The sequence below is a fragment of the Ichthyophthirius multifiliis genome (genome assembly GCF_000220395.1).
Source record: "Ichthyophthirius multifiliis unplaced genomic scaffold scaff_1120509251021, whole genome shotgun sequence".
Taxonomy (NCBI): Eukaryota; Ciliophora; class Oligohymenophorea; order Hymenostomatida; genus Ichthyophthirius; species Ichthyophthirius multifiliis.
This window is the reverse complement of record NW_004086277.1, coordinates 51,579-75,764: the sequence shown is the minus strand read 5'-3', so window position 1 is coordinate 75,764 and position 24,186 is coordinate 51,579. Positions and strand designations below refer to the sequence as shown.

At 16.5% G+C, this 24,186-nt stretch overlaps 3 protein-coding genes across 3 annotated transcripts, besides 30 other annotated features; 1 reads left to right on the top strand and 2 right to left on the bottom strand. All coding sequences in view use genetic code 6, as the record gives it.

Moving 5' to 3' along the window:
- Positions 1-853: 853 nt before the first annotated feature.
- Positions 854-902: a microsatellite.
- An 861-nt stretch (positions 903-1,763) lies between these two features.
- Positions 1,764-1,815: a microsatellite.
- Positions 1,767-1,825: a microsatellite.
- Positions 1,770-1,825: a microsatellite.
- Positions 1,826-3,802: 1,977 nt separating this feature from the next.
- Positions 3,803-3,854: a microsatellite.
- Positions 3,855-5,044: 1,190 nt separating this feature from the next.
- Positions 5,045-5,083: a microsatellite.
- A 2,319-nt stretch (positions 5,084-7,402) lies between these two features.
- Positions 7,403-7,440: a microsatellite.
- A 500-nt stretch (positions 7,441-7,940) lies between these two features.
- Positions 7,941-8,028: a microsatellite.
- Positions 7,943-8,016: a microsatellite.
- Positions 7,952-8,010: a microsatellite.
- Positions 7,964-8,038: a microsatellite.
- Positions 7,976-8,049: a microsatellite.
- A 124-nt stretch (positions 8,050-8,173) lies between these two features.
- Positions 8,174-8,686, bottom strand: IMG5_130310 (hypothetical protein). Its single transcript, XM_004032056.1, has one exon. The coding sequence runs from the start codon at positions 8,603-8,605 to the stop codon at positions 8,240-8,242; it is 366 nt and encodes a 121-aa protein (XP_004032104.1). The 5' UTR covers positions 8,606-8,686; the 3' UTR covers positions 8,174-8,239.
- Positions 8,687-9,233: 547 nt separating this feature from the next.
- Positions 9,234-9,277: a microsatellite.
- A 783-nt stretch (positions 9,278-10,060) lies between these two features.
- Positions 10,061-10,133: a microsatellite.
- Positions 10,064-10,104: a microsatellite.
- A 1,863-nt stretch (positions 10,134-11,996) lies between the features above and the next one.
- Positions 11,997-12,104: a microsatellite.
- A 24-nt stretch (positions 12,105-12,128) lies between these two features.
- Positions 12,129-12,180: a microsatellite.
- Positions 12,181-12,381: 201 nt separating this feature from the next.
- Positions 12,382-12,418: a microsatellite.
- A 716-nt stretch (positions 12,419-13,134) lies between these two features.
- IMG5_130300 (protein kinase domain protein) lies at positions 13,135-14,940 on the bottom strand. Its single transcript, XM_004032055.1, has 3 exons — positions 14,555-14,940; positions 13,964-14,485; positions 13,135-13,905 (listed from the first exon to the last, which is right to left on the bottom strand). Exons 1-3 carry the CDS (start codon positions 14,897-14,899, stop codon positions 13,231-13,233), a joined length of 1,542 nt encoding a protein of 513 aa, XP_004032103.1. The 5' UTR covers positions 14,900-14,940; the 3' UTR covers positions 13,135-13,230.
- Positions 13,912-13,962: a microsatellite.
- Positions 13,913-13,960: a microsatellite.
- Positions 13,928-13,962: a microsatellite.
- Positions 14,899-14,950: a microsatellite.
- Positions 14,951-15,963: 1,013 nt separating this feature from the next.
- Positions 15,964-16,038: a microsatellite.
- Positions 16,039-17,375: 1,337 nt separating this feature from the next.
- Positions 17,376-17,421: a microsatellite.
- An 18-nt stretch (positions 17,422-17,439) lies between these two features.
- Positions 17,440-17,487: a microsatellite.
- Positions 17,488-18,096: 609 nt separating this feature from the next.
- Positions 18,097-18,193: a microsatellite.
- Positions 18,148-18,193: a microsatellite.
- Positions 18,194-19,463: 1,270 nt separating this feature from the next.
- Positions 19,464-19,515: a microsatellite.
- Positions 19,516-19,748: 233 nt separating this feature from the next.
- Positions 19,749-19,791: a microsatellite.
- Positions 19,792-20,039: 248 nt separating this feature from the next.
- Positions 20,040-20,097: a microsatellite.
- Positions 20,098-22,254: 2,157 nt separating this feature from the next.
- IMG5_130290 (hypothetical protein) lies at positions 22,255-24,186 on the top strand (the record flags this gene model as incomplete). The annotated part of the gene is made up of 3 exons (XM_004032054.1): positions 22,255-23,800; positions 23,882-23,970; positions 24,028-24,186. Coding segments are annotated over exons 1-3 (1,595 nt in total), but the record flags the coding sequence as incomplete, so codon positions are not given.

Genomic DNA, 24,186 nt, shown 5'->3' with positions numbered 1-24,186 from the left:
TTGATCGATCTATTTAAAAAAAATTTATATTATTATTTTTTCTAATATAATATATTTTAATTTTTACAATCTATTTAATTAAGTATCTTTTTTTTAAAAAAAATAATAATAATAATTAATAAAAATTACATTTTTCATATAAAAATTAAGTATATCAACATAAATTAAAATTAGTAATAAATTTTATAACTAAAAAAATATAAATATATTAATATACTATTCTTTTTTCTTCAATGATTGATTAATTTTTTCATAAATTTTTTTAATAAGTAATAAATAACGATTATATTATTTGTTGCATTCCTAAAAAATAAAATGAATTTAAAATAAGAAAATAAAAAAATTATTATTTAAAAAAAATTAAAAGAAAAAAAAAATTTAAAATAATATCTCATATATATCTAAAATATATTAAAGAAATTATTCTTTTATTTAAATTATAAAATAATAATTGCATTATTGGTTTATAAAGATATTAAAAATTCATTAATTTAATATTTTTATATTTAAACAAAATAAAAGTATGCTTATGATTTATTTTTCAATTAAAAGTAAAACAAAAAATATTATAAATTAAATTTACTAATTTAATTTACATTAATATTATCAATATTAATAATCAGAAGAAAAATATTTATAGTCAAAATAATATTTCTAAAATTAGTAATTAGAAAAAAAAAAAAAACAATAAATTTAATTTGAGTGGTAGATCGACAACTACTTAATATTAAAAATTTATTGAAGCATTAAATTTATATCGTAAAAGTTGGAAATAAGTAGAAAAACATATTGGTACTAGAAAATGCGCATAAATTTGTCCTCAAGCATAAATGTTTTATAAAAAATTTGAGAAAAATTAAAATTAAAGTGATTTTAAATAAAATTAAATTTAAATTAAATTATTTGTTTTTGAATGTAATTTATAAATATTATTTTAATTTTTTTATTTTAAAAAATAGAAAACATAATTTAAAGTTAATTAAATAAAAACAAATAGAATAAGAAGCTTAAAATAAATATAAAAAATTTAATAAATTAATGAAAAATTAACTTCTATTAATTTTATTTACTAATTTATTTTATAAATTATATATGAGGATATAGATATTAATTATCATAAAACTTAATTTTTAAATTAAATACTATAATTATAATTTTACAATAATATCATTTATAAAAGAGCTTAAAAGAAAAATTAAATTTAAAGAATATTATTGCAAAAATAGTAATAAAAATTATTATAAATTTTAAAATAATTAAACTAACTAAAAAAAATTAGCTTGCTTTTATAAAATTATAAATTTAATTTGAAAAAAATAAATGAAGATAATAAATAATAATAATTATTTATTATATTATTTTAAATTAAAATTTATTTTTATAACATTAAATTGATTTTTTATTATTTTGAGCTTAAAAATAGATTTTTTTTGTTTAAAAAAAATTATATGAAGTCATTAAATGATTAAAATTTAATTGACATATTTAAAATTTTATATATAAAAAAATTAATATTTAAAAAATAATTATATTATTATAATACAAATTTAAGATAATAAAAATTAATTTTAAAAATATATATAGAAATCAATTTAATATTACGAAAGTAAATTAATGTTATTTATAAAAATATAAATATTTTTTAATTAAATAATATATTTTTTTATTTTAATCAAAACTATAAATTTTAATATACACTTTACAGTACAAATTTAAAAAAATTGTTTGATTTGATTACAGACTTTAAGATTAAAGTTAATAAAATAAAAAAAAATATAATAAATTATATTAATAAAAATAATAAAAAAATATATATACTAAAAATTAAATATATGGAAAATTAGTTTAAAGTTTCAGATTTTTCGCAATAAATTTTTGCTCCTTTAATCAGCGATTAATTACATTTTATAACTAAACCAATAAACATATAGTAAACTTTTATAAGACAAAGACATTAGAGTATGCCAGAATATTTATTAAAGTAATAATACATGAAACAAAATTTTTATGAAAACAATTAATATTAAACATGTGAACAAAGAATAATATTAGTAAAATATAATATATAAAAAAAAAATTAATTTTAATTTTTTTTTAATTTATTTAAAAAAAGGATGACTATTAATACAAAAGCCCATAAAATTAATTAAAAAATTCTAAAATAAATTAATATTAAATGAATCAACCAAACAGCTCAACTAATTCTTAAAGAAGTTTAAGATACTCAGTAGGAAAAACTATGATTTGTAAAAATTAAATAGATTTAAGCTAATAAATTAGTCCCTAAAGTTTAAATATTAAAAGCACTCCAACAGAAATTAACTTAATATTAAATAACTAAATTTTAGATACTTCCTTTGATAAAAAACAAATTAATTAATAAGACTCCTTTATTTTAAATCAATAAATAATAAATAATTTAGCTATTAAATAACCAATAAGTGAGAAAATTATAAATAAAGACTTTTCTTTTGAAGATGAAGAAGTGATATAAAATACAAAATAAAAGAGCAATACTTTTGATAGTATGTCAATAAAAAAAAGCATAAATTTGCGTAAAGCAATTATTTATTAATAATTATAAAATAAAATAAATTATAATTCTTCATCTTCTTCCTTAAGTAAAAATAGTTCATATGTCGAAAGTGAAGAAGATAATGATTTTTTTATTAAAAATGATCCTCTTTTATATAAAATTTTTAACTAAATAAAATATAAATAAAGAGCTTAAAGCGTTTAAGTTGAAAAAATTAATTACGATTAAGTTGAATAATAAAATAATAGTGAAAAACATATTCATAATTACTTTAAAGAACCTGGTTCAAGTGGAAAAAAAGTCCATTTTAATGAAAGTATCTCTTTTAGTAATATTATTTTAAAATAAGACTTATCTTATAAAATTAAAAATGGGTTGACTCCTCGAAGTATACTGAAACCAGGAGGAAATTCATCTAAGAATTAATTTTAAATAAAATAATATTTTAGTGAATATGTTAGTTAAAATTGATTTATTATAATAAACTATATAATATATTTATTTATGTTTTTATTTTAAATTGTATTTTATTTTGATGTTTATAAAATTTTTTTTTTGTTTAAATTAGTTTATTTTTTATATATTTATACATTAAATAAATTATTTCATGAATTTATTTCGTTTTAGTATAACGTTTGACTGTTATTTTTTAATAAAATCTTAGATTATTTATAAGCTAGTTAGGCTATTTCTATTTTTCTTTATAAATTTTAAAGTTAATATGCATATAGTTATTCAGTTTTTTTTAAATTAACATATATCATAGTCTAGAAAAAGTTATATATATTTATAATAAATAAATATATTTAAAAAAAAAAAAAATACTTCAGGAGCTTATGATTAATTCATAGCCTAAAAAGTCTCATTTTATTTTTCAAATATTTTTCTTTTTCTTTCTAATGAACTAGACTCTTCTTTAGTAGAAACAATTTGATTTTTAATTTTTACAATTTTTTTTTAATCTTCGATAATTTCTCTCTAGTTATTTTCTATTTGATTTTATTCTTTTCTAAGTATGTTTTTTTAATCCTTAAGAGATTATTAATTTCTAACTTTTTTTGTTATTTAAAAAATGATTTAATTTAAAACAAAAAATTACTTGTAGATATTTTTAAACTTATAAGCTTTTAATTTTTATCTTCAATTTCTTTTAAATATTTCTTATTTTCAATTTAAAGTTAGTAAAAATCAATAAATTTTAAATCATCTCCCATTTCTTACTTTCTATGAATTTAATTATTTGATTTTATTATTTGTTTTTCTAAATTATTTTTTTTGCTTTAATATTTATTTATTGTTTATTCCTTTTATTTTATTTTATCATCTAAATGTTTTATTAATTTTTCTGAGTCTATTTTTCCATTTCTACTATTCTCTCCTCCTTTTTTTATTTTTATAAATTTTTCCTTTTTTTTTTCATTGTATATTTAAATACCTATTAAAATATCCCTTTAAAAATCAAAGGCGTCTTTCCTTATTTCTGTTATTGCCATATCTGTTTCTTCTAAAATTGACTTTTAAAAGAAATTTCAATTAATTTTTTTTCATAAATTAAATAGAAATATTTTTAAAATTACTCTTAATGTTTCTAAAATTTAATCAGACTTTAAATGCCCTTCTTCTATTTTATTTTTTAAATATTCTTATTCTTATTAAGCAATTTCAAACTTTTCCTAACTTGTTAAAAGTAAGCTTTTTTTATCTATTTTCTTCTCTTTGTTTTTAGATTTGCTTATTTTTTCATCTGAAAGCAATTAATTTTAATTTTAAGTATCTTTATTCCTTAATAAATAAGATTCAAATAATAAATTTTCTTTTCTTATTAATTCCATGTCTTTATAAATGCTTTCCTTTTTTGTATTTTAATATATATTATTTTATTTTATTTTATTTTACTAATTATTAAGAAAGTTCTTCTATTGTTAGCAAATCTTGTTCTTCTTTTGTAATTACAATACTCATTTTATATATTTTGAGAATATTATATATTTTTATTTTATTTTTTTATTAAATTTTATTATAAAATAAAATATTTAATTAATCTAATTATATTATTTATTATTTTTATTTAATATAATTAAAATAAATAATATTATTTATCTATTTTCTATATATTAAATTATATTTTATTAAAATAAAGAAACTACAAATTACTTTCTTTTTTTACATTTATTATTATATTTTTATTAATAATTAATAGCAAAATTTTCAGAATTTCTAAAGATTAAATATAGAGATAGTCAAATATATTATTCATTGATACAATGTATATTTTTTATAAAACAAATTTATATATTTTTTTTTTTTTTAATTTTGTATATATTAAATCAATAAATCAATAAATTATAAAAATCTTTACTTATTATTATTAAATTAATTAATTTATGTTTCAATTAGTAAAATAAATATAAACCTTTAACTGCAAACGATATTTTTTTTCAATTATATTGATAGATTAAACTAAGCAAAACATAAAAAATTTGTAGATTTTTCAATAAAATTTTCAAATATTTATAAAAATATATTTTTATTTTTAAAGAATTATTTATTAAAACTTATATTTTTTTTAATTAATTTTTATTTTATATATTATCATTTTGTAAATAGATATATTAAAAAATTTAAATAATATAATTTATATATGATGAAATGCTTCGATTTTTTTTTTCTTCTAATATTAAAAAATCAAAATAAATAAAAAAATTTAAAATAAAATTCACAAAATAAAAGTCATTTTATTTTTCCTTTATTATTAATTCAAATAATCCAATCATTACATATATATTCAATTGCAGCCTTTTTTCAGAAAAACATAAATAAAAATACTATATTATAAAGTTTTATTATTAAATTTTTTTTAAAAAAAAAACTTTTAAATTAGTTAAAAATTTTTATTCATTTTCAATTGAATCATCCATTTTTATAAAATCTTCAACTAATGATAATTCTGAATAAATATAAGGAACATTAGAATTACAAATAATAAATATAACAATAGGTAATTCATCATCCATTCCAGCTATCTCTTCTTTTCCTTTATAAAAATGAACAACAGCAGCTCTCATCATAGATCTCATCATCATAGTACATTTTAACTTTTCTCTTGGGGAAAACATGTATTGAATTTTTTCAAGTTCTTTAATGGATTAAAAATAAGGTTTTAATGATGAATCTTATTAGATATCTTTTTCAAAGTTTTCATCATTTTAAATAAGCCAAAATTTTCTTTTAATTTCTAAAAATTAAAAAATTTATATGCAAGTGTATTTCGTTAAAATTTCTTCTTTTTTTTCCGCATATTTTATATCTATTTCTTAGTTTTTATACTTGTACATTTATATTATGTTATTATATAATTTATAATATATATATTTCTCCACTGAAATTTGACAATATTCAAATTCGGGTTTTATTATTTCGTTTTTATCTTAAGAATTTTCATTGATTAATCTTTGTACAATTTCACTTGTAAATACATATATTCCTTCTATCTTTTTATTTGTTATTAAAATTTAATTTATTATATATTTTTACAGGCTTTGGTAATAATTAAGCTGATTCACTTGGATTTCTATAATGACTTTAAAAATCTTCGATATATTCGAATGCTTTTTTACCAATACCATAATTTTAAAATTATAAAATCTAATGAAACATATAATCTGAATTCGCTTCTATTGTAAAAGGGTTAAAATTACCTTCTGAATATTCATCGCTTTATTTATTTATTTTAGAATATGTATTTATTTTTTTACTCCTCTTCATCAAAATCTTTATAAGGCAAATTATTGTTTTCGTTTACTTATAAATGTTCTTAATCTATTTTATTATTTTTTTATTATTAAAATTGTTCTTAAAAATCTAAAAGAAAACTCTTATTATTTAAAATATTCTTTATTTATTTTTGTTTAATTAATTTTTTGTTTTGGTTTTAATTTTATATACCCCTTTTAAACATTTTATAAATATTTTTCTTTTCATTTATAATTTGTTTGTATTAATTTCTAGTTTTATTACAGAAATTAATTAATCTGAGCTTATTTTAAATAAACATTACATCAAAAAATCCTTAAAACTAATTTGATTTCTTTTAATAATCAAAACATTAGTTTAATTATTTTCAATTATAATATAATTTCTATTTTTATTAATTTTTTTTTATTTTAAAAAAATGTTTATTTTATCAAAATACTTTTTATTTGCTAATTAAGTAAATAATTTATTTATAAAAGATACTGATAGACTCAAAGAAACAGTACAAACGTATTAAGGTTATTAAAAATAATAGTCATCAATTATATCAATACTTTTTATTTATGAACAAAAATTATGTATTTTTTATTTATAAACAATAGTTTTTTTTGTTAAAATAAAATTATAAGTTCCCTAAATATATATATTATACATATTAATTTTATATTACTGTTCATTTTTATATGAAGGTTTATATTCTAATTAACTTTCATTTTAAGTTGAATATTTATATTTTAATTAATCTTCTTATACATTTGTATTTAATCTATTCTTAAATAATATTTTTTTTTTTAAATTATAAATAAATATTTCCCCAAAATTTATTTTTTAAAAATACTTCTCGCCCATATCCAGAAATGAAACTTATTTAATTATATAATTTTATTTATTTTGAAGGTTTTCGAATTTCTATTTCTTTTTAGTCTTTATCTTAAGATTTTATACTACTTAATTTAATATAAGGTTCCCCTTATAATAATACAATTTTTTTTAAAAAAATAAAAATGATTTAAATAAAAATTTGAAAATTTATATTAAAAATTACTGTTGTTATAAACAATATTTTCTGCCATTTTTTATTATAAAATATTTTGTGGAAAATGAAAACAAATAATATATATATATATATATATATATATATATATATATATTATTTTTTAATTAAAAATTTAAATATATATAAAATTTAAAAATATGTTATTTATAATAAATGAACCTATTTTTTGATTAATTATAACGTTACAATAAATAAATTTATATATAAAAAATTAAAATAAATAAAATTCTTAATAAAGCAATCAAACAATTTTTGTGAAATAAACAAGTATTAAATACTTTTTAAAATAATTTTTTTACGTTAATATATCTGAAAATTTATAGTTTAAATATATTACAAACTAAGATTAAAAAAAATATATATAAATACCATAAAAAAATACAATCTTAGTCAAAATAATTACCAATTTTTAATTATTTTCAAATTTCCTATTTTTTATTTTAATTTTCGTAATAGCATAACAAAAAAATTCTAAAAAAAGGAAAATAATAAAAAATATTACTTTAATTTTATATTTTTTATTAAAATTTTACTATATTGATCAAAAAAAATTTAACACTTGTATCTATGTAAAAATAAATAAAATAAAAAGATATAAAAATAAAAAAATTAATATTAAAAAAAAAAAAAAAAACCAAAATAATAATATAAATAAAAACAAAAATAAAAACTAAAACTAAAACAAAAAAAAATATAATATAAATGGAAAAATCTTACACAGATCCTATTCCAACACCAATTCATTTTAACCCTTAATTTATTGAACTCCAAGATTATACAAAATTAGAATAAATAAAGGAAAAAATCGCCCCTTTAAAATACATAAACTAACTAACAGACCCATAAGAAACCGCAATATACTATTTAATAAAGAGTTTTAATGAAGATCACATTCATAAAGCAATAAAATACGGCATATGGACTTCAACATAGAAAAACAACGAAATTTTAAGAAGAAATTTCGAAGAGAAAGGTGAAAATGTGCCTTTTTATTTACTATTTAGTGTAAGTAATTCCAAAAAATTATTTGGTGTTGCATAATTAAAGACTTCTTTTTTAAAAAATGAATCGTTTACTTATTGGAATGATGAATGTAGATGGTTTGGTTTGTTCAGAATCGAATGGATTTTCATAAAAGATATACCCTAGGAAAAATTAACACAAATAAGAGACAAAATTACCCATAAATCAATACTAGAAATGGGTGATTGTGCCAAAGTACATGAAAAAATGGGAAATAAATTGCTCGAAGTATTCATTTAAATTGAATAAATGTCTTCTTTATTAGATAATTTTCCCTTTTATGATCAATAAGAGCTGAAAATGAGAAATTAGAGGAATAATGACCCTTCCTTTTGGGAAAATCTGAAGAATTCCCATGAAAAATTTCTTAGAAATTCCAAAAGTGAACATGGTTTTGTACATAAAAAAAAAAATGCTTATTAATAACATTATTTTAATAACAATAATAATTAAAATTATAATTATAATAATTAGTTCAATATGCCTTTCTAAAATTTCCTCTGTAATCCTTTATCTTTAGGATTTTAATTTAACCCTGATTTTTTCCAAGGATATCCATTATAACTATTGGATTAAATTTAAGATTTTAGTGAACTATAATAAGGATTTGGCCTTTAAGATTTTTAAGCTTTAGGCGATGTTTATGGTAATGGTGTATTTTCGGAAAATTTGGGTGATTAAAATTATCCCTTTTTTAAGAAAAAACAATAGTTTAAAAAACATAAGAAATACTACTAAAATAATGTAGAACATTTAAATGACTAATTTTAAAATTTATAAATTAATAAAAATTGATAAATTATTTTTCATAATAATTTTTGTTTTATTCTATTAATTTTGTGTATGTTTTATTAGTTTTTTATTTTATTTTGATTTATTAAAATATTATTTTTCTTTATCTAAAATATAAAAATGAAGAAAGCTTAAAAATACTAAATATAAATCCGACAATTCCTAATTGTTTTTATCTTTTCATATTCAAATATATATATCTTAATTATTATAAATCTAAAATAAATACATTATCTTATCTATAAGCATTTTATTTAATCTTTGTTCCCGGATTTTATAAAATTAAATCATTTTTTTTAAATAAAACTTCTTTATAATGATTAATATAAATAAAAATATAGTATTTTGTTTATTATTAAAATTATTATTATTTATTATTATCAATTGCATTTATTTATTTTATTTAAAAAAATGGTTATTTTTCATTACTTGCGATTCTGTTTATTAAAAACTTCTTACTTTCAAATTAAAATATTTAAAATCATAATACTACTAGGTTTGTTATTAATTATATTTATTCTATTTTCTTTTTTGCTTTCTTATTTATTTTTTCTTCTTTTTAATTAATTTTTATATTTTTTTTATTTTCATATTTTCCTTCTAAAATTATAAAGGCTTTTTTTTAATAAAATTATTTTCTTCCTATATAAATAAAAAAAACTTGTTTTATTAGTTTCATTTATATTTTCTAAATTTTTAAAAATATTTCTTTCGCATTCATTATTTTTTCTTAAATTTCAATCCATTTATATTTTTTTTTGTTCTTTATTAAATCTTAAAGATTATTTTTTTTTTAAATTCAAAAAAAATTATTTTTATATATTTATTATCTTATCTTCTTTTCATTTATTCTGTAAATATTTTATATAAGTTTTATTAGAGTGTTATTTATTATTATTTTTTAAATATATAAATATTTAAATATATAAATATATATATATATTAATTTTAAAATATATTTTTACATATATTTATATAATTTTTTTTTATTTATTTATTTAATTTATAAGTTACAATTATAATATTATTTATTTTTAAATTTTTTTTAAAATTTTTTCATACTAATTTTCTGAAAGTGTTTTCTAGTTAATTTAAGTTTGATTTTTTAAAGCTTATATCTGATACATTATTATCTGATATTTTATTTATTTTTATTTAATTTAAGATATTATCTTCTTGTTTTTTTATATAAAATTAAATGCTAATCTATTTATTTTCTTAAATTTCATCCTTTTTTTTATTTTATTTTTATTAAATTATATTTTACTACTTAATTCTTATTTTATTTTATTTTTTTTTTATTTTTTTATATTTCTTTGCTTTCATTAATTTTTTCTTTATATTCATTTTATAAAATTTCGTCAATTACTTTAGAAATTTTTAATTTATTTTTATATTCTTAATTATATATTTCACATTTGTCTTTTTTATAAAATATTTTTTTTTTTTTAATATTCCAAAAAAATAATTTAATATTAAAGTACAATCAACTGCTAATTTCTAAAAATATTTATATGTTAAATACACAATCGATATTGAAAAAATAAACCCGATTGTAATTCCTATTAAATATTAAATAAATTTATCTTTTTAATAAGAAATGCAAAAATTTTAATTTCCACATTCAATTTAAGAAGCACAACAATTATATTCACATTTACTAGACATACACGTTTCCTTAATTTAAGTATAATTGCAATCTTCTTTATGTTAACATATATTTTTTAGACAACAATTTGTTTTACAATCAGAATTTAGAATACAAGAATTATTTTATTTTATAAATTTAATTAAAAAAATTAATATATATATTATTTTCATTTTATTTTATATATTATTTAGAATCATATTATTAAAGAAATATGTATTATTTATTTATATAAATACTTTGTTTTAATAATAAAAAATTATTTTATTTTCAAAATGAAAATTAAATAGAAAAAAAATTTAATATAATGATTTAAAATAAAAAAAATATTAAAAAAATAAATTTAATTAATTAATAATTATTATTATTTTATATTATGTATTAAAAATAATAAAATATTATTAAATTAAAAATTTATATCGAAACATATAATTGTAAATATTTCATTTTTAAATAAAAATTTATTTCTTTAGTTATTATATTATTTTTATTTTTATAATCTTTAGTATAAAATAAAAAATTTATATAAAATTTTAAAATAAAAATTATAAATTTGTAAGCAAAGAAAATTTTTATTAAAAAATAATAAATCTTTTAATTTTTGCTTTAAAAATAAAATAAACAATAATTAAAAAATACAATTAAATTTAAATAATTATAATTTATTTTAAATTAAAAATTTACAATTTTTGTTAGCAAAGTAAATAATTATATAAAAATAATTGATATATTAGTTTCTTATTAAACGAAATTACAATAATTAAAATTAAAAATAAATAAAAAAATGGAAACAATAAATATTATAAAATAAATACAATTTTTTTTAAAAAATAATATATTTAATATATCTTAAACAGATGAATTAATATGCTATAAATAAATTATAGATGAAATTTATTAATTGTTAAATTAATCATGCTTAAAAGATAAATTAAAAATTTTTAATATAAAATATTACAATGATATGTAATAGAAAATTTGTTAAAAAAATAATGATATTAAAAAAATAATAGAAAAGTACTAATAAAAAAGAGAATAATAAAAAATAAAATTGTTTAATTCAGAAGATAATAGTATACAAACAATATAATTAAAACAAGAAAATGAAATTTAAAGCTAAACATAAAAATAATTATTTTAAAAAATTGAATTTGAAAAAATAATAAAATATTTTAATTAAATTGTTCATAATAATAATAATAATAATAATAATAATAATAATAATAATAATAATAATAATAAATAATAAAAATAATAAAAATAATAAAATAATACCATTAATAATAATTATAATAGTATTGATTTGAAATTTAATATTGATAATAATAATTTTGAAAATGATTATTAATAATAATTTTTTAATGATTTAATTATATAATAAAAAGTTTATCCATTATAATTATTTTTTAAAAATTCCAATATAAATTTATCAAATGATTTTTTTTTTTGTGCTAATTATTAAATGAAAATGGCAAAAATATAGAAATACACTTAAATAATATTCTTAAATTATAATTTTCTAATTTAAAAGAAGTATTTATTTCTAAACAAGATACAAATTCTATTTTCGATTATTTTAATTTTAATAAATATTTTATTTTTAATAAATTAAAAGATGAACTTTTACCTTTATTAAGCTAAATTAAACTAGTTTTTTATAAAAATAATATATCTTTATTTTTGAATGATCACATTTAATGTCAAGAAATAAAATAAATTTAAAATATTCCTAAAAATGATAAAAAATAAACTAGCAATTAGTATTATTTAGAAGAAGAAGATTACTAAAATTTAATAGATAATCACGAAAAAAATATTTGCGAAGAATCTGGTTTTTATATTTTATAAATTGAAGAAGAAATTGATATATAAAATGTTAGTTTTAAATTTTTGTTATCTAAATTTACAAATTTAGATTAAAAAATAAATAATTTAAAACCTTTTTATATTGCAAAAGTTTAATTTGAATGTTTTTATGATTAAAACCTAAAATAATAATTTAATCCAAATTTTTTTTTTCCCAAGTTTATTTTAATAATTTATTAAGATTAAGAAGAATATGAAAATTATAAAAATTTAGAATAAAAGTCAGTAATAACAATTATAGGAAGACCAAAAAAAGATAATTAGAAAATTTTTAATCGAATTTCAAGATATTAAGCTGCATTAGGAGTATAAAAGTCACAAAATAATGATTTACTTACTTTTTTTTTAATGAATATGAGTTAAAATGGAACTTTTTATAAAGAAAATGAACAATAGTAAGATTGGAATTTATTAAAACAAACAAAAAAATGCGTAAATATATAAAATGGAGCTTTAATAGGAATATTATTTGATAATATGATATAGAAAAACTAAGTAGGTTATAAATTTTAGTTCTAATAAAAAAAAATAATATGAAAAAATAAATAAAAATAATCAATTATTATCAATATTGTCTTCCATGTCTACTAATTTAAGCATCATTTCTTTAAATTCAATATAAGAAATTTCCCCATCACCATTTTTATCTACTTCTTAAATTACTTCTTTCCAAACTTCTTCCGAAATGATCTTATTTCCTCCGAAAATTTCTTTTAATTCGTCTATTTGTAGACTTCCACTTCCGTCTTTATCAAAAAGTGAAAAAGTAATCTCTAATCTTTATTTAGATAATAATTATTCTCTTGAAATTGTCGCGGCTACCCATTCTGAATAATCAATGTCCCCATTTGCGTTTTTATCGATTATTTTCATGATCTTTTCAACCTCTTTTTCGGCAGTTTCTGGCGGTAATATTTTCGCATAACCATCTATTAATTCTTATTTTGATAATTTGCCATCTCCATTTGTGTCTAGTTGTTGGAAAGTTTTTAAAAGTTCAGTTTTTTCTTCTTTTGAAGCCAAATAATTGACTATAAACATCCAAGTGGCTTCTTAGAGTTTCTTTCCAGCTCTGAATGTACGCATATTATTTAATGATTTTATCAAATTAGGGACATCGACATCATTTTTATTTCTAAATTTCTATATCCAAGGATCTAATAATGCTTATTCTGCAGAAACTCTCTTTTAAGGATCCAATTATAACATATTTTATATTAATAATTTAGCCTTTTTTTTAAAATAAAATAAAAAAAAAAATTTAAAAAAAAATTAAATAAAAATTTACTTCATTGCTTATATATTTCCATTCTTCAACAGGGAATGAGAATTTACCAATTTTAACTTTATTCATAATATCAGCATCACTTTAGGCATTAAAGGGTGGATAACCACATAATATAATATACATAATAACTCCACAACTCCATATATCACATTTTTCATCATATTATTTATTGAGAACTTCAGGAGCAATATAATAAGGTGTTCCGAGTTTTTAATTCATTTTTTTAGACGGATCAAATGATGTAGAAGTACCAAAATCGACCATTTTCATAATAGAATCTTTTGTTTTAGAGTCATATAATATGTTTTCTGGTTTTAAATCTCGGTGCACGATTTTGTTTTTGTGTAAATAATTTACAGCATTTAATATTTAATACATAGTTTCGGCTGCATCTTTTTCACCGAAATGTTGTAGTTCGATTATTTTGTCAAATAATTCACCTCCAGTACATAAATCTGTCACTATGTATAAAAATCTTTAGTCTTAGTAAAATTCATATACTTTTATTATATTAGGGTGATCCTAATTATTAATTTTTTCAGAAAAAATAATAATATATATATATATATATATAAATTATTTTTAGTTTACTAAAGTCTTTAATATCTTAACTTCTTCTATTAAACGAGCTTATTCTTCAGCAGGACATTCGAATTTAGATATAATCTTTACAGCTCTTTGAAGACCAGTTTTTTTGTGGGTGGCTTTTCGTACTTCTCCGAAGGCTCCTTTTCCTAAAGGAACATTATAAAGAGTATATTCTTGTTGTATTTTTCCGTATTTCTCTACTACTAATTCCTAACCGGAAATATTGAAATTATTAATATCTGTTATTTGAATGTTGTTGTTTTTTTATTCTTCTAATATTTACTGTTTTATTCTTTCCTTTTGTTTATCGTTTCTCTTTTGGTTTGGCTTAGTGTTTTTTTATCCCATTTTTTTATTTTTGGTTTTTTTTTTTTTTTTTTTTAAGTTTTTATTTTTTTTCTCCCAATTTGATTTATTTATTTAGTATTATTTTTTGTTTTTATTTAAAATTTATAAGTTGAAAATAGATAAAAAATTATTTAGTCCTTTGATTTTAGTTATTATTATAAATTTTGAATATATATAATTATTTTTCTATTTTTTATGGTTTATTAAAATATAAAATAGCAATTAAATAAGAAAAAAAAAATTATTTTATTTAATTATATTAAAAGAAAATATTATTTTTTCTCTTAATTAATTATAAAAAATTTATATATAATTTATTATTAATTTTAAATTTATTATTTATTTATTAATATATTATATATAATATAATTTTTATTATCTTAATTAATTTTTATTTAATATTAGTATATATTATATAAATACTTAAATTCAATAATATAAATTCAAATAGTTGTATATTTTAAAACATCCCATATTATTTCTTTTCGTATATTTTAATCATAAAACCATTATAAACATTTTAATTTAGTTAAGCATTATTTATATTTTATTGCTTTTTATCTTAACATATTTTCTAAATATTAAAATGGGTTTTCATAAAAAACATTTATACTTACAAATTATATAAAAAATATTATGATTTGATTAAATTAAAATAAAAATAAAACCTTAATTAAGAATTAAAATCACAAAGTAAAAAATATTTGTTTTTAATTATATTTCTTAACATATCATCATATGAATAATCATCTTCTGAAAGTCTTAAATATAAAGAAATTATATTTGAGTTAAAATAAATAAAAAAAACACTTAACATTCTATTGAAAGCTCCTAAATATTAGTATGAGAAATTATTGAATTTTCTAAATATTAATATTAGAATCCAAATCTATTATTATTTTTAGAAAAAAATTTTTCATTATAAAAAGTTGAAATACGATGTCAAATTCAAGCTTAAAGATGTCAGGTTTTTTAAAGAATCAATCATTTTACATAATGAAATCATACAATCATAACTATCTACATTTGAATTTAAATTACACCATCTTTTTTTATAAAAATAAATATAAATATATATATATATAAATATATATATTATACATATTTATTTCAATATATAATATATTTATTTTATATATTTTTTATTTTACTCATTAAAATTTAAAGAAAGTTTTTTTATTTTATTTTTTTAAATTATGCATTAAATTAATTAACATAATCCTTCAGTAGTTAATTGACCTTGAATTCTTTACATTATAATTTTTTTTTTTTTATTTAAAATTATATAAAACTAAACCTTTCTAAATTTAATTCAAGATCAACTAATAATTATAAACTTTTAATCATTTAACTTATTTTTTCAATAGATTCATCACTTACATTTATAATTTCTTACATATCAATTTGCATTTTAGATATATTTAAATGCAAAACTTGTAAGCCAGGAAAGTTTTTTACAGTTTCTGCTAAATTACAAATATATTTATTTTAATCTTCGAAGAATGAAAATTGCCAACTATTTTTTTTTAAAATAAATAAAGCATAGTTAATTATTTTAAATAAAAACCTTGAAAAATCTAAATATAATTCATTTAAATTAATAAAAGGTTTTAAATATTAGAACATTTTTGTATAATTTTTTTCTTTAATTTCTTCTAATCTATATATTTTTTATATTATATTTACAAAAAAATATAATTACTAAGGTAATCTAATTTCTAAATAAGTAGGTGTATAAGAATAAGATTTTAAAGTATTTTTAATATCTCTAATAGTATATTAGGCATCTCTTCTTTTTTCATTCTCAATAATAAGATCTCTTGTAAAATTAGTATTAATTTAATTAAATTGACTTTTTTTTTAAATTAATATAAAAATAATTATTTTTATTACTTTCTAGTTCCTTTTTTAAAAATATAATTAAAATTTCTCATAAAAGTAATTCCTTCATTATGTAACCATATTTAGTCTATATTTTTAAGGTCTTTATTTATTATATCATATGCTGATTTAAAAATATGTTTTTTATTTGTAAAAGAAATTAAATTATCAATTTTTTTTTGGGTTTTGTTAATTATATTTTATGTTATTTCTAAAAATGTATTTATTTTTTTCTCTATTATTTCAAAGTTAAATTACGATATTTCATTTATTAATTCGAAAATGTTTGTATTTCCATCTATGTTTAATAATTTTATATTACTAATATTTGTTTATGGAGAATTATCTAAAATTATATATTTCACTTTTGAAAAAGCTTCTCTTTTAATTTTTTCTAAATTTTTCAAAAATATATCTATTTAATCTTTTAATTATAAAGTGTTTATTTCAATTTAAATGAATTTTTTTTATACTTTATTAAATAATATATCAGATTTATCATCATATAAATCTTAAATTTATTAAAGCATATTTTAGTTTTATTTTAAATAAATAAATTATAAATATATATTATTTTATATAAAAAAAATAATACTTAAAATAATTATTTTTTAGAATTTAAAATTATTTACTTTTTAGAAAATTTAAATTTTTATTATTAAAAATAAATAAATAATAAAGAAAATAAAAAAAAAATCATAAAAATATATTAAATTTATATAAATAATATATTTTATTTTGTAGTTATAATATATGAAAAGTACATATTTTATTTTCAATAATAATTACAATAAAAAAATATTATTTATAAATAAGAAAAGTGAAAAATAAATTTCTATTAAAAGTAAAAAAAAATTAAATTAGAATCTGTGTTATAAATTATTTTTATCAAAACATTCATTTGAATTATATAATTTGTAAAATCCATATTTTTTATTATTTTATTTATCGACAATATATTTACTATATACTTGGATTATATGTATTTATGTCAAAATAAAAATTTATTATCATTAATTGATAATTATTAATCTTAATTTTTTTTTTTTAATTATAACATAAAATATCTTTGTGTTGAAAACTTTTATATTTAATCTAAATCATTCTAATAACTTTAAAGCTATTATGTTTGTCTTATTCAAATAAAATTTATTGGTTCTTTTATTATAAACTTTTGTGTGAAAAAGAATTTAATTATCTAAATTGTATTTTTTTTAAAATAATATTTTTCTTTTAATTAAAATTTGAGATTATAAATTATATTTATTTATGTATAATATAGTGAAAGAAAAATATATGAGTATTTATAAATTTAATTAATAAGATATATTAAATAAATTATATATATTTAAAAAGAATATTTAAATTATATATATATATATATATATATATATATAAATATATATGTATATAATTTTATCTTTTATAATAGATAAAAAAATATCTATGTTTTATTTTAAAAATAAAAGGCAAAATAAAATAAAAATATATATATAAATAAATAAAATAATAATCAATTCAAAAAATATAATTTCAATAAATCGATTATTCATCTTCATTATCTTATTCTTAAATATCATTATCTAAAAGTTAAAATTTTTTCTTTAGCATTTATTCCTTTTTAAACACTAAATTAATTTCATTATAGATCACTTTTCTAATTTTCTCAAACCATTAATCTTAATCTGCCTTACTTTTGCATCCTAATAAATATTACTATTAAGAATTCGAATAAAAAATTTTAATAGAAAATCCTTTTTCAGTTTCTTAAGGATCTTTTAAAACAATCGCGTCTGTTAAAGGGATAAAAAGCAACGGTTTTGAATCTAAATTTTTTTGGAATGAAATTAGCCCTATATTGCATAAAACAAACAAAAACTCTTTCCAATCTTTGAATAGGCTGTTATTTTAGTTATATATTTCCATACATCCAGTCATAAAAGCACTCCTAAAACATCCTTAAAATCTATTTAGGGCAATTTTTTCGCTAATTTAACCCTAAAAGCTTTATTTTTCTTTCTAACCTTTGAATTAAATTACCAAATCATCTTAGAATTAGATTTTATAAAGTGGAATTTTTCTCATTTTAAGACTTTTTATTAAAAAAAAATTAAAATCTTATCTTCTATATGATTCTATTAAAATATTTTCATCATTTTGTAGAGTAATTATAAAAAGAAGGGCAAATTTGTTTAAAAAGGTTATTTTAGAAATATTAGTGATAGAAAAAGATTTATAGAGTTTAAAATTAGTTTGAAAAATAAATATTTTATACTAGTTTGAAAATAAAATACATCTATTCTTTTACTTTTTACTATTAATGCGAAAAATAGAATCTGAAAAACACATTTTTTCATGTATTAAATAATCTTCTTTTATTTCTTAATTTTATTTTTATACTGTTTAGAGTATTTTTTCATTATCTGAAAGTCCTAGAAAATCAAATTAATAAAGCTTATTCTCATCAAATACTGTAAAATTTTAAAAATATTAAAGTTCAGAATTTTTATTAACATTTTTTTTATTTTCATTAAAGTTTTTAAATGAAGATAATCTTGAATTGCTTTATTATATAAATGAATTTTAATTTTCATATTAATCCCAAAATTTATCAAAAATTAATTTGGAATTAAATTTTATTTATTATTAAAATTCATGTAAATTAATACTTTAAATAATAAAGTATTATTATTATTATTATTTTTATTATTATTATTATTATTATTATTATTATTCTTAGATATAGTTATTATTAATATCTATAGAACTTCGTATAGAACAGTTGAAAATTTATGAATCTATTTTATCATTTGTTTATATTTAATTTTTTTTTTTTTTTTCATTAAATAATTTATTTAAAGGAAGTAAAGAATATCTATTAAATGAAATTCTATTTATATTATTTTAAGAAAAATTACTTTATTTAATATTGTTTTACATATTTCTTTTTTTATTATCTATGATTAATATTTCATTTTTTTATTATAAAATTTAATTTTCTTACTATAAAAAATTATATTTTTGATCTTTTTCTTTATTTTCATTTTAAATTTGATTTATTTATTCTTATAAATTGTTAATTTACATTTTTAAGTTTTTTTATTCGTCTTTTAATGTTTAAATTAAATATTAATTAGTTTATTATATTTCTTAAATTTCTTTTTTTTTACTATTTATTTCTAGTTTTTATGATAGAGAAGTTTCTTCTTCTTTTTAAAATAGTTCAAACATTTTATCACTTTCTATTTTTTTTTATTAGTATTCTTTATTTAAATTCTCATATTTTTGTTATAGATTTACATATTATTTATTTAAATGCATTAATTCAATTTTGTTTTATTTTTCTTCTTCAATTTTTTTTAATAAATCATTCTATTTATTATATAAAAAGGAATTTTTTTCTTCCAAAAGTTCATTTTAATTAATTAAATTTTCCATTTATTCTTCTAAATCTTCCCTATGTAAATTCATTTTTTTTATTTCGTTTTCCAAATAGATTATATGTTATTCTAAATCAAGTTTTTCTTCATATTATTTTTGTTTTTGTAATTATATTTCTGTAATTTCACTTTCATAAGCATCTAGTTTAGCACATATGATTTACGAAATATTAAATATTTCAGTTAAATTATCATAATATTATTTAGTTTGTGATTTAATTTATTTAAAGAAATATAATTTTTATAACAAATCTTACATATAGTCATATTTATAAAATTTTTCTTATAAATCATATTTATTATTATCTAAGCTTTATTTTTTAGTTTTTTATTCGGTATTTTTTTATATTTATTATGTATTTTTTTCATTATCAGTTTTTATTTCATATATATTTATATCTTTTAGCCAATATTTTTCTAATAAAATTGTAAAATTTCCGAATATTTCTGGTTCTATTGTTTATTTCATTTTATCTTTTAGGCAATTAAAAAGCAAATTTATTTCCTCTTTTTCATTCTAGTTTAGATTTTACATTTCTTTTGTTTATTATTCGATTTCTTGTATTTGTTTTTTACCTTTTTTATTACAAATTTCATATATATGTTTCATTTAATCCATTATTTCAGGACTTATGCTATCTATATATTCATGTATTTCCTCATATATCGCTTTTTGTTAATCATTCATATCGCTTTATAAGCTTAAACTTGTCCTAGCTCGTAATATATTTATTGTTAATCCTAATAATGCTTCATATGTTACTTTATTTCCTTATTTTTATTGAACATATGTGTATAGTTCTTCAATTGTTTATGGATCAAAATCACAAAGTGGATATATAACGCCCATTTAAGTTAATATCTGTTTAAAATCTTCGAATTCTAAGATTTTTTCTTGGTACTGGGGATAGAGTTAAATTAAATAATCTTATACTTATTAAGACATTATTTTTTTATTAATGTATTTTATATTTTATTTATTTTTTACTGGTAAATATTATATTTATAATTTTTTATTTAATATATAAAAAATAATGTTTTTATTAAACTATATATAATATTAAATTAAAATAAATTAATTTTACTTTTCTAGAAAAAAGGTATTCCTTTTTTTTTTTTTTTAAAATAAAAAAATCTATCTAATATATAATTATATATATATATATAAAACAAAAAATGTTATCTAAGAATATTGGAAAACTATTTATAAATTAACTAAAAAACATAAAGCTATAAAAAAGCCTTATTTTTAATTTTTCGAATATTCCTGAAGGTAAAATAAATTAAAAAAATTAAAAAAAAGAAAGAAAAAAGGATTTAGCAAATTCGAAAGGAAAAAAAAAGGAAATAAAGAAAAAGAAAAACAACCAATATAATAAAGTGAAGAAAATCCAGAAAATAAAAATAATGAAAAATACGAAAAAATAAAAGAAGAATAAAATTAAGAATAAAGAATATAAAAAAAAGTATTAGAAAATGAAAAAATAGAAGAAAATTAAGAGCAAGAAGATTCCTAAAAACCTTCAAAAAATGGACGAGAATACGTCAAGAAACTTTTAAAATAGAAGGAAGTATAAAAATTACAAGAACTTAATAAAAGTAAGTTATAATAAGATTCTAATAAATAAAATAATGAAGGTGAATAAAAAAAAAAATAAGATTAAAAAAATGAAGAAAATATCAAAGAAAAATAAGAAGAAAACGAAAATGAAGAATAACCAAAAAAATAAAATTGTAAAAAAATAAATATAAATACTTATTAATTTATTTATGAAAAATTAAAAAAAAGTTTACGAATAATAAATATAAGATGAATATGAGTAATATAAAAAGAAATATGGCTAATTCCTAAATTAAAAAAATCCAAGAAATAATAATTTGAAATACGTATTAGGCATAGGTATAGGAGCTATAGCTTTATATTTATTTTTTAAAAATGAACCTAATAAAATATCATTATCAGTATAAAAATTTAAAAAAAAAAATATAAATAAAAAAGGAATTTTATACAAAACTACTAAAAGAAAATTAAGTTTCATAGTTATAAATAGACCGAGTATATTTATAAAACACAGAAATAAACGAAATTCGTATCAAAACAAAATCAGGTGATTTTTATTTAACCACAGTATCTGATATAGACTAATTTTTGGAAGAAATAGAAGAATATTAAATAAAAAATGGAATTCCATAAGAATAATACATCCCAATAACTTTCTAATATAAAATAAATATGGATTAGAGACAAATAGAGCCTACAACTTAAAGTATATAATTATTTTTAACTTGCGGTCTTATTGTTTTCCTTTTCCATTTAAAAAAAAATCTAACAAAAATTCTTAAATTCTAAGGAGGAGCAATGCAAAATATATTCGGAATGACAAAATCTAACGTAAAAGTATACGGGACAGACACTAAAATAAATGTATCTTTTAAAGATGTAGCCGGCTAAGATGAGGCCAAATAAGAAATATAAGAATTTGTCGATTTTTTAAAAAAACCGAAGAAATATAAAGATTTAGGGGCAAAATTACCTAAAGGGGCTCTCTTATATGGACCTCCGGGGACTGGAAAGACTCTTTTAGCAAAAGCATGTGCTGGGGAAGCTGGAGTGCCATTTTTTTATGTCTCAGGGTCTGATTTTGTGGAAATGTTTGTCGGTGTAGGTGCAGCTAGGGTAAGAGATTTATTCAAATAGGCAAAGGCAAAGTAACCTGCGATAATTTTTATTGATGAAATCGATGCTATAGGTAGAAAAAGGGAGAACAAATAAGGAGGAAATGATGAAAGAGATAATACTTTGAATTAACTTTTGGTAGAAATGGATGGATTTGATACTAGTTCTTCAGTAATTATAATAGGAGCAACTAATAGAAAGGAATTATTAGATCCAGCGTTATTAAGACCGGGTAGATTTGACAGAAGTATAGAAATAACAAACCCTGATATAGACGGAAGATAGTAAATTTTCATGGTACACTTGAAAGATATTAAAGTTTAGCCAAATAAAAGTAGAGAAGAATACGCTAAAAGACTAGCGACATTAACTCCGGGTTTTAGTGGTGCTGATATAGCCAATTTATGTAATGAAGCAGCTATTTTGGCAGCTAGATTGAATAAAAAATGGGTTGAAAGTATTGATTTTGAAATGGCTTCGGAACGAGTTATTGGTGGATTGGAGAAAAAAAAAAATATGCCAGAAGAAGATAGGAATGTAGTGGCAGTACATGAATCAGGACATGCAGTTGTGGCTTGGTTTTTAGAAGGGGGAACTCCTTTGATTAAATTAACAATTATTCCAAGGTCGAAGGGAAGTTTGGGCTTTGCGTAATATTTACCAAATGAGAATAATTTAGAGAATAATTAAGAATTAATGGATAGGTTATGTACTATACTTGGGGGAAGAATAGCAGAGGAAGAGTTTTTTGGAGAAATTACTACAGGAGCATATGATGATTTAAAAAAAGCTTACGAGCTTAGTTTTGCATTAGTAACTAAATATGGAATGAGTGAGACAATTGGTAATGTTGGGTTTGTAGATAAGGATTATAGAAAAATTTATTCTGATTATACAAATAAAGTATTTATATATTTATAATTATTTTTATTATAAATTCTTAATTTACATTAATACCAATGTTTTATTTTAATTTAAAAAAAGATTATAGATGAAGAAGTTAAAAAATTAATTGATTTGGCAACAATTGAAACTAGGAAACTTGTTAAAAAATATAAAGAATTGATAAAATCGTTTATTTTTTTTATATGTATATTATTAAATATGCTTTTTTTATATAATAAAAATAGTTTATCTGATAATCTGTTGAAAAAAAAAACACTTGATTTAAAATAAATAACAGAAATATTAGGAGAAAGACCATTTAAAGCGAAATCAAATTATAAAGCTTATTTGGATTAATAAAAATAAGACGACGTAGATAAAAAAGAAGAAGAGCAATAAAAAGA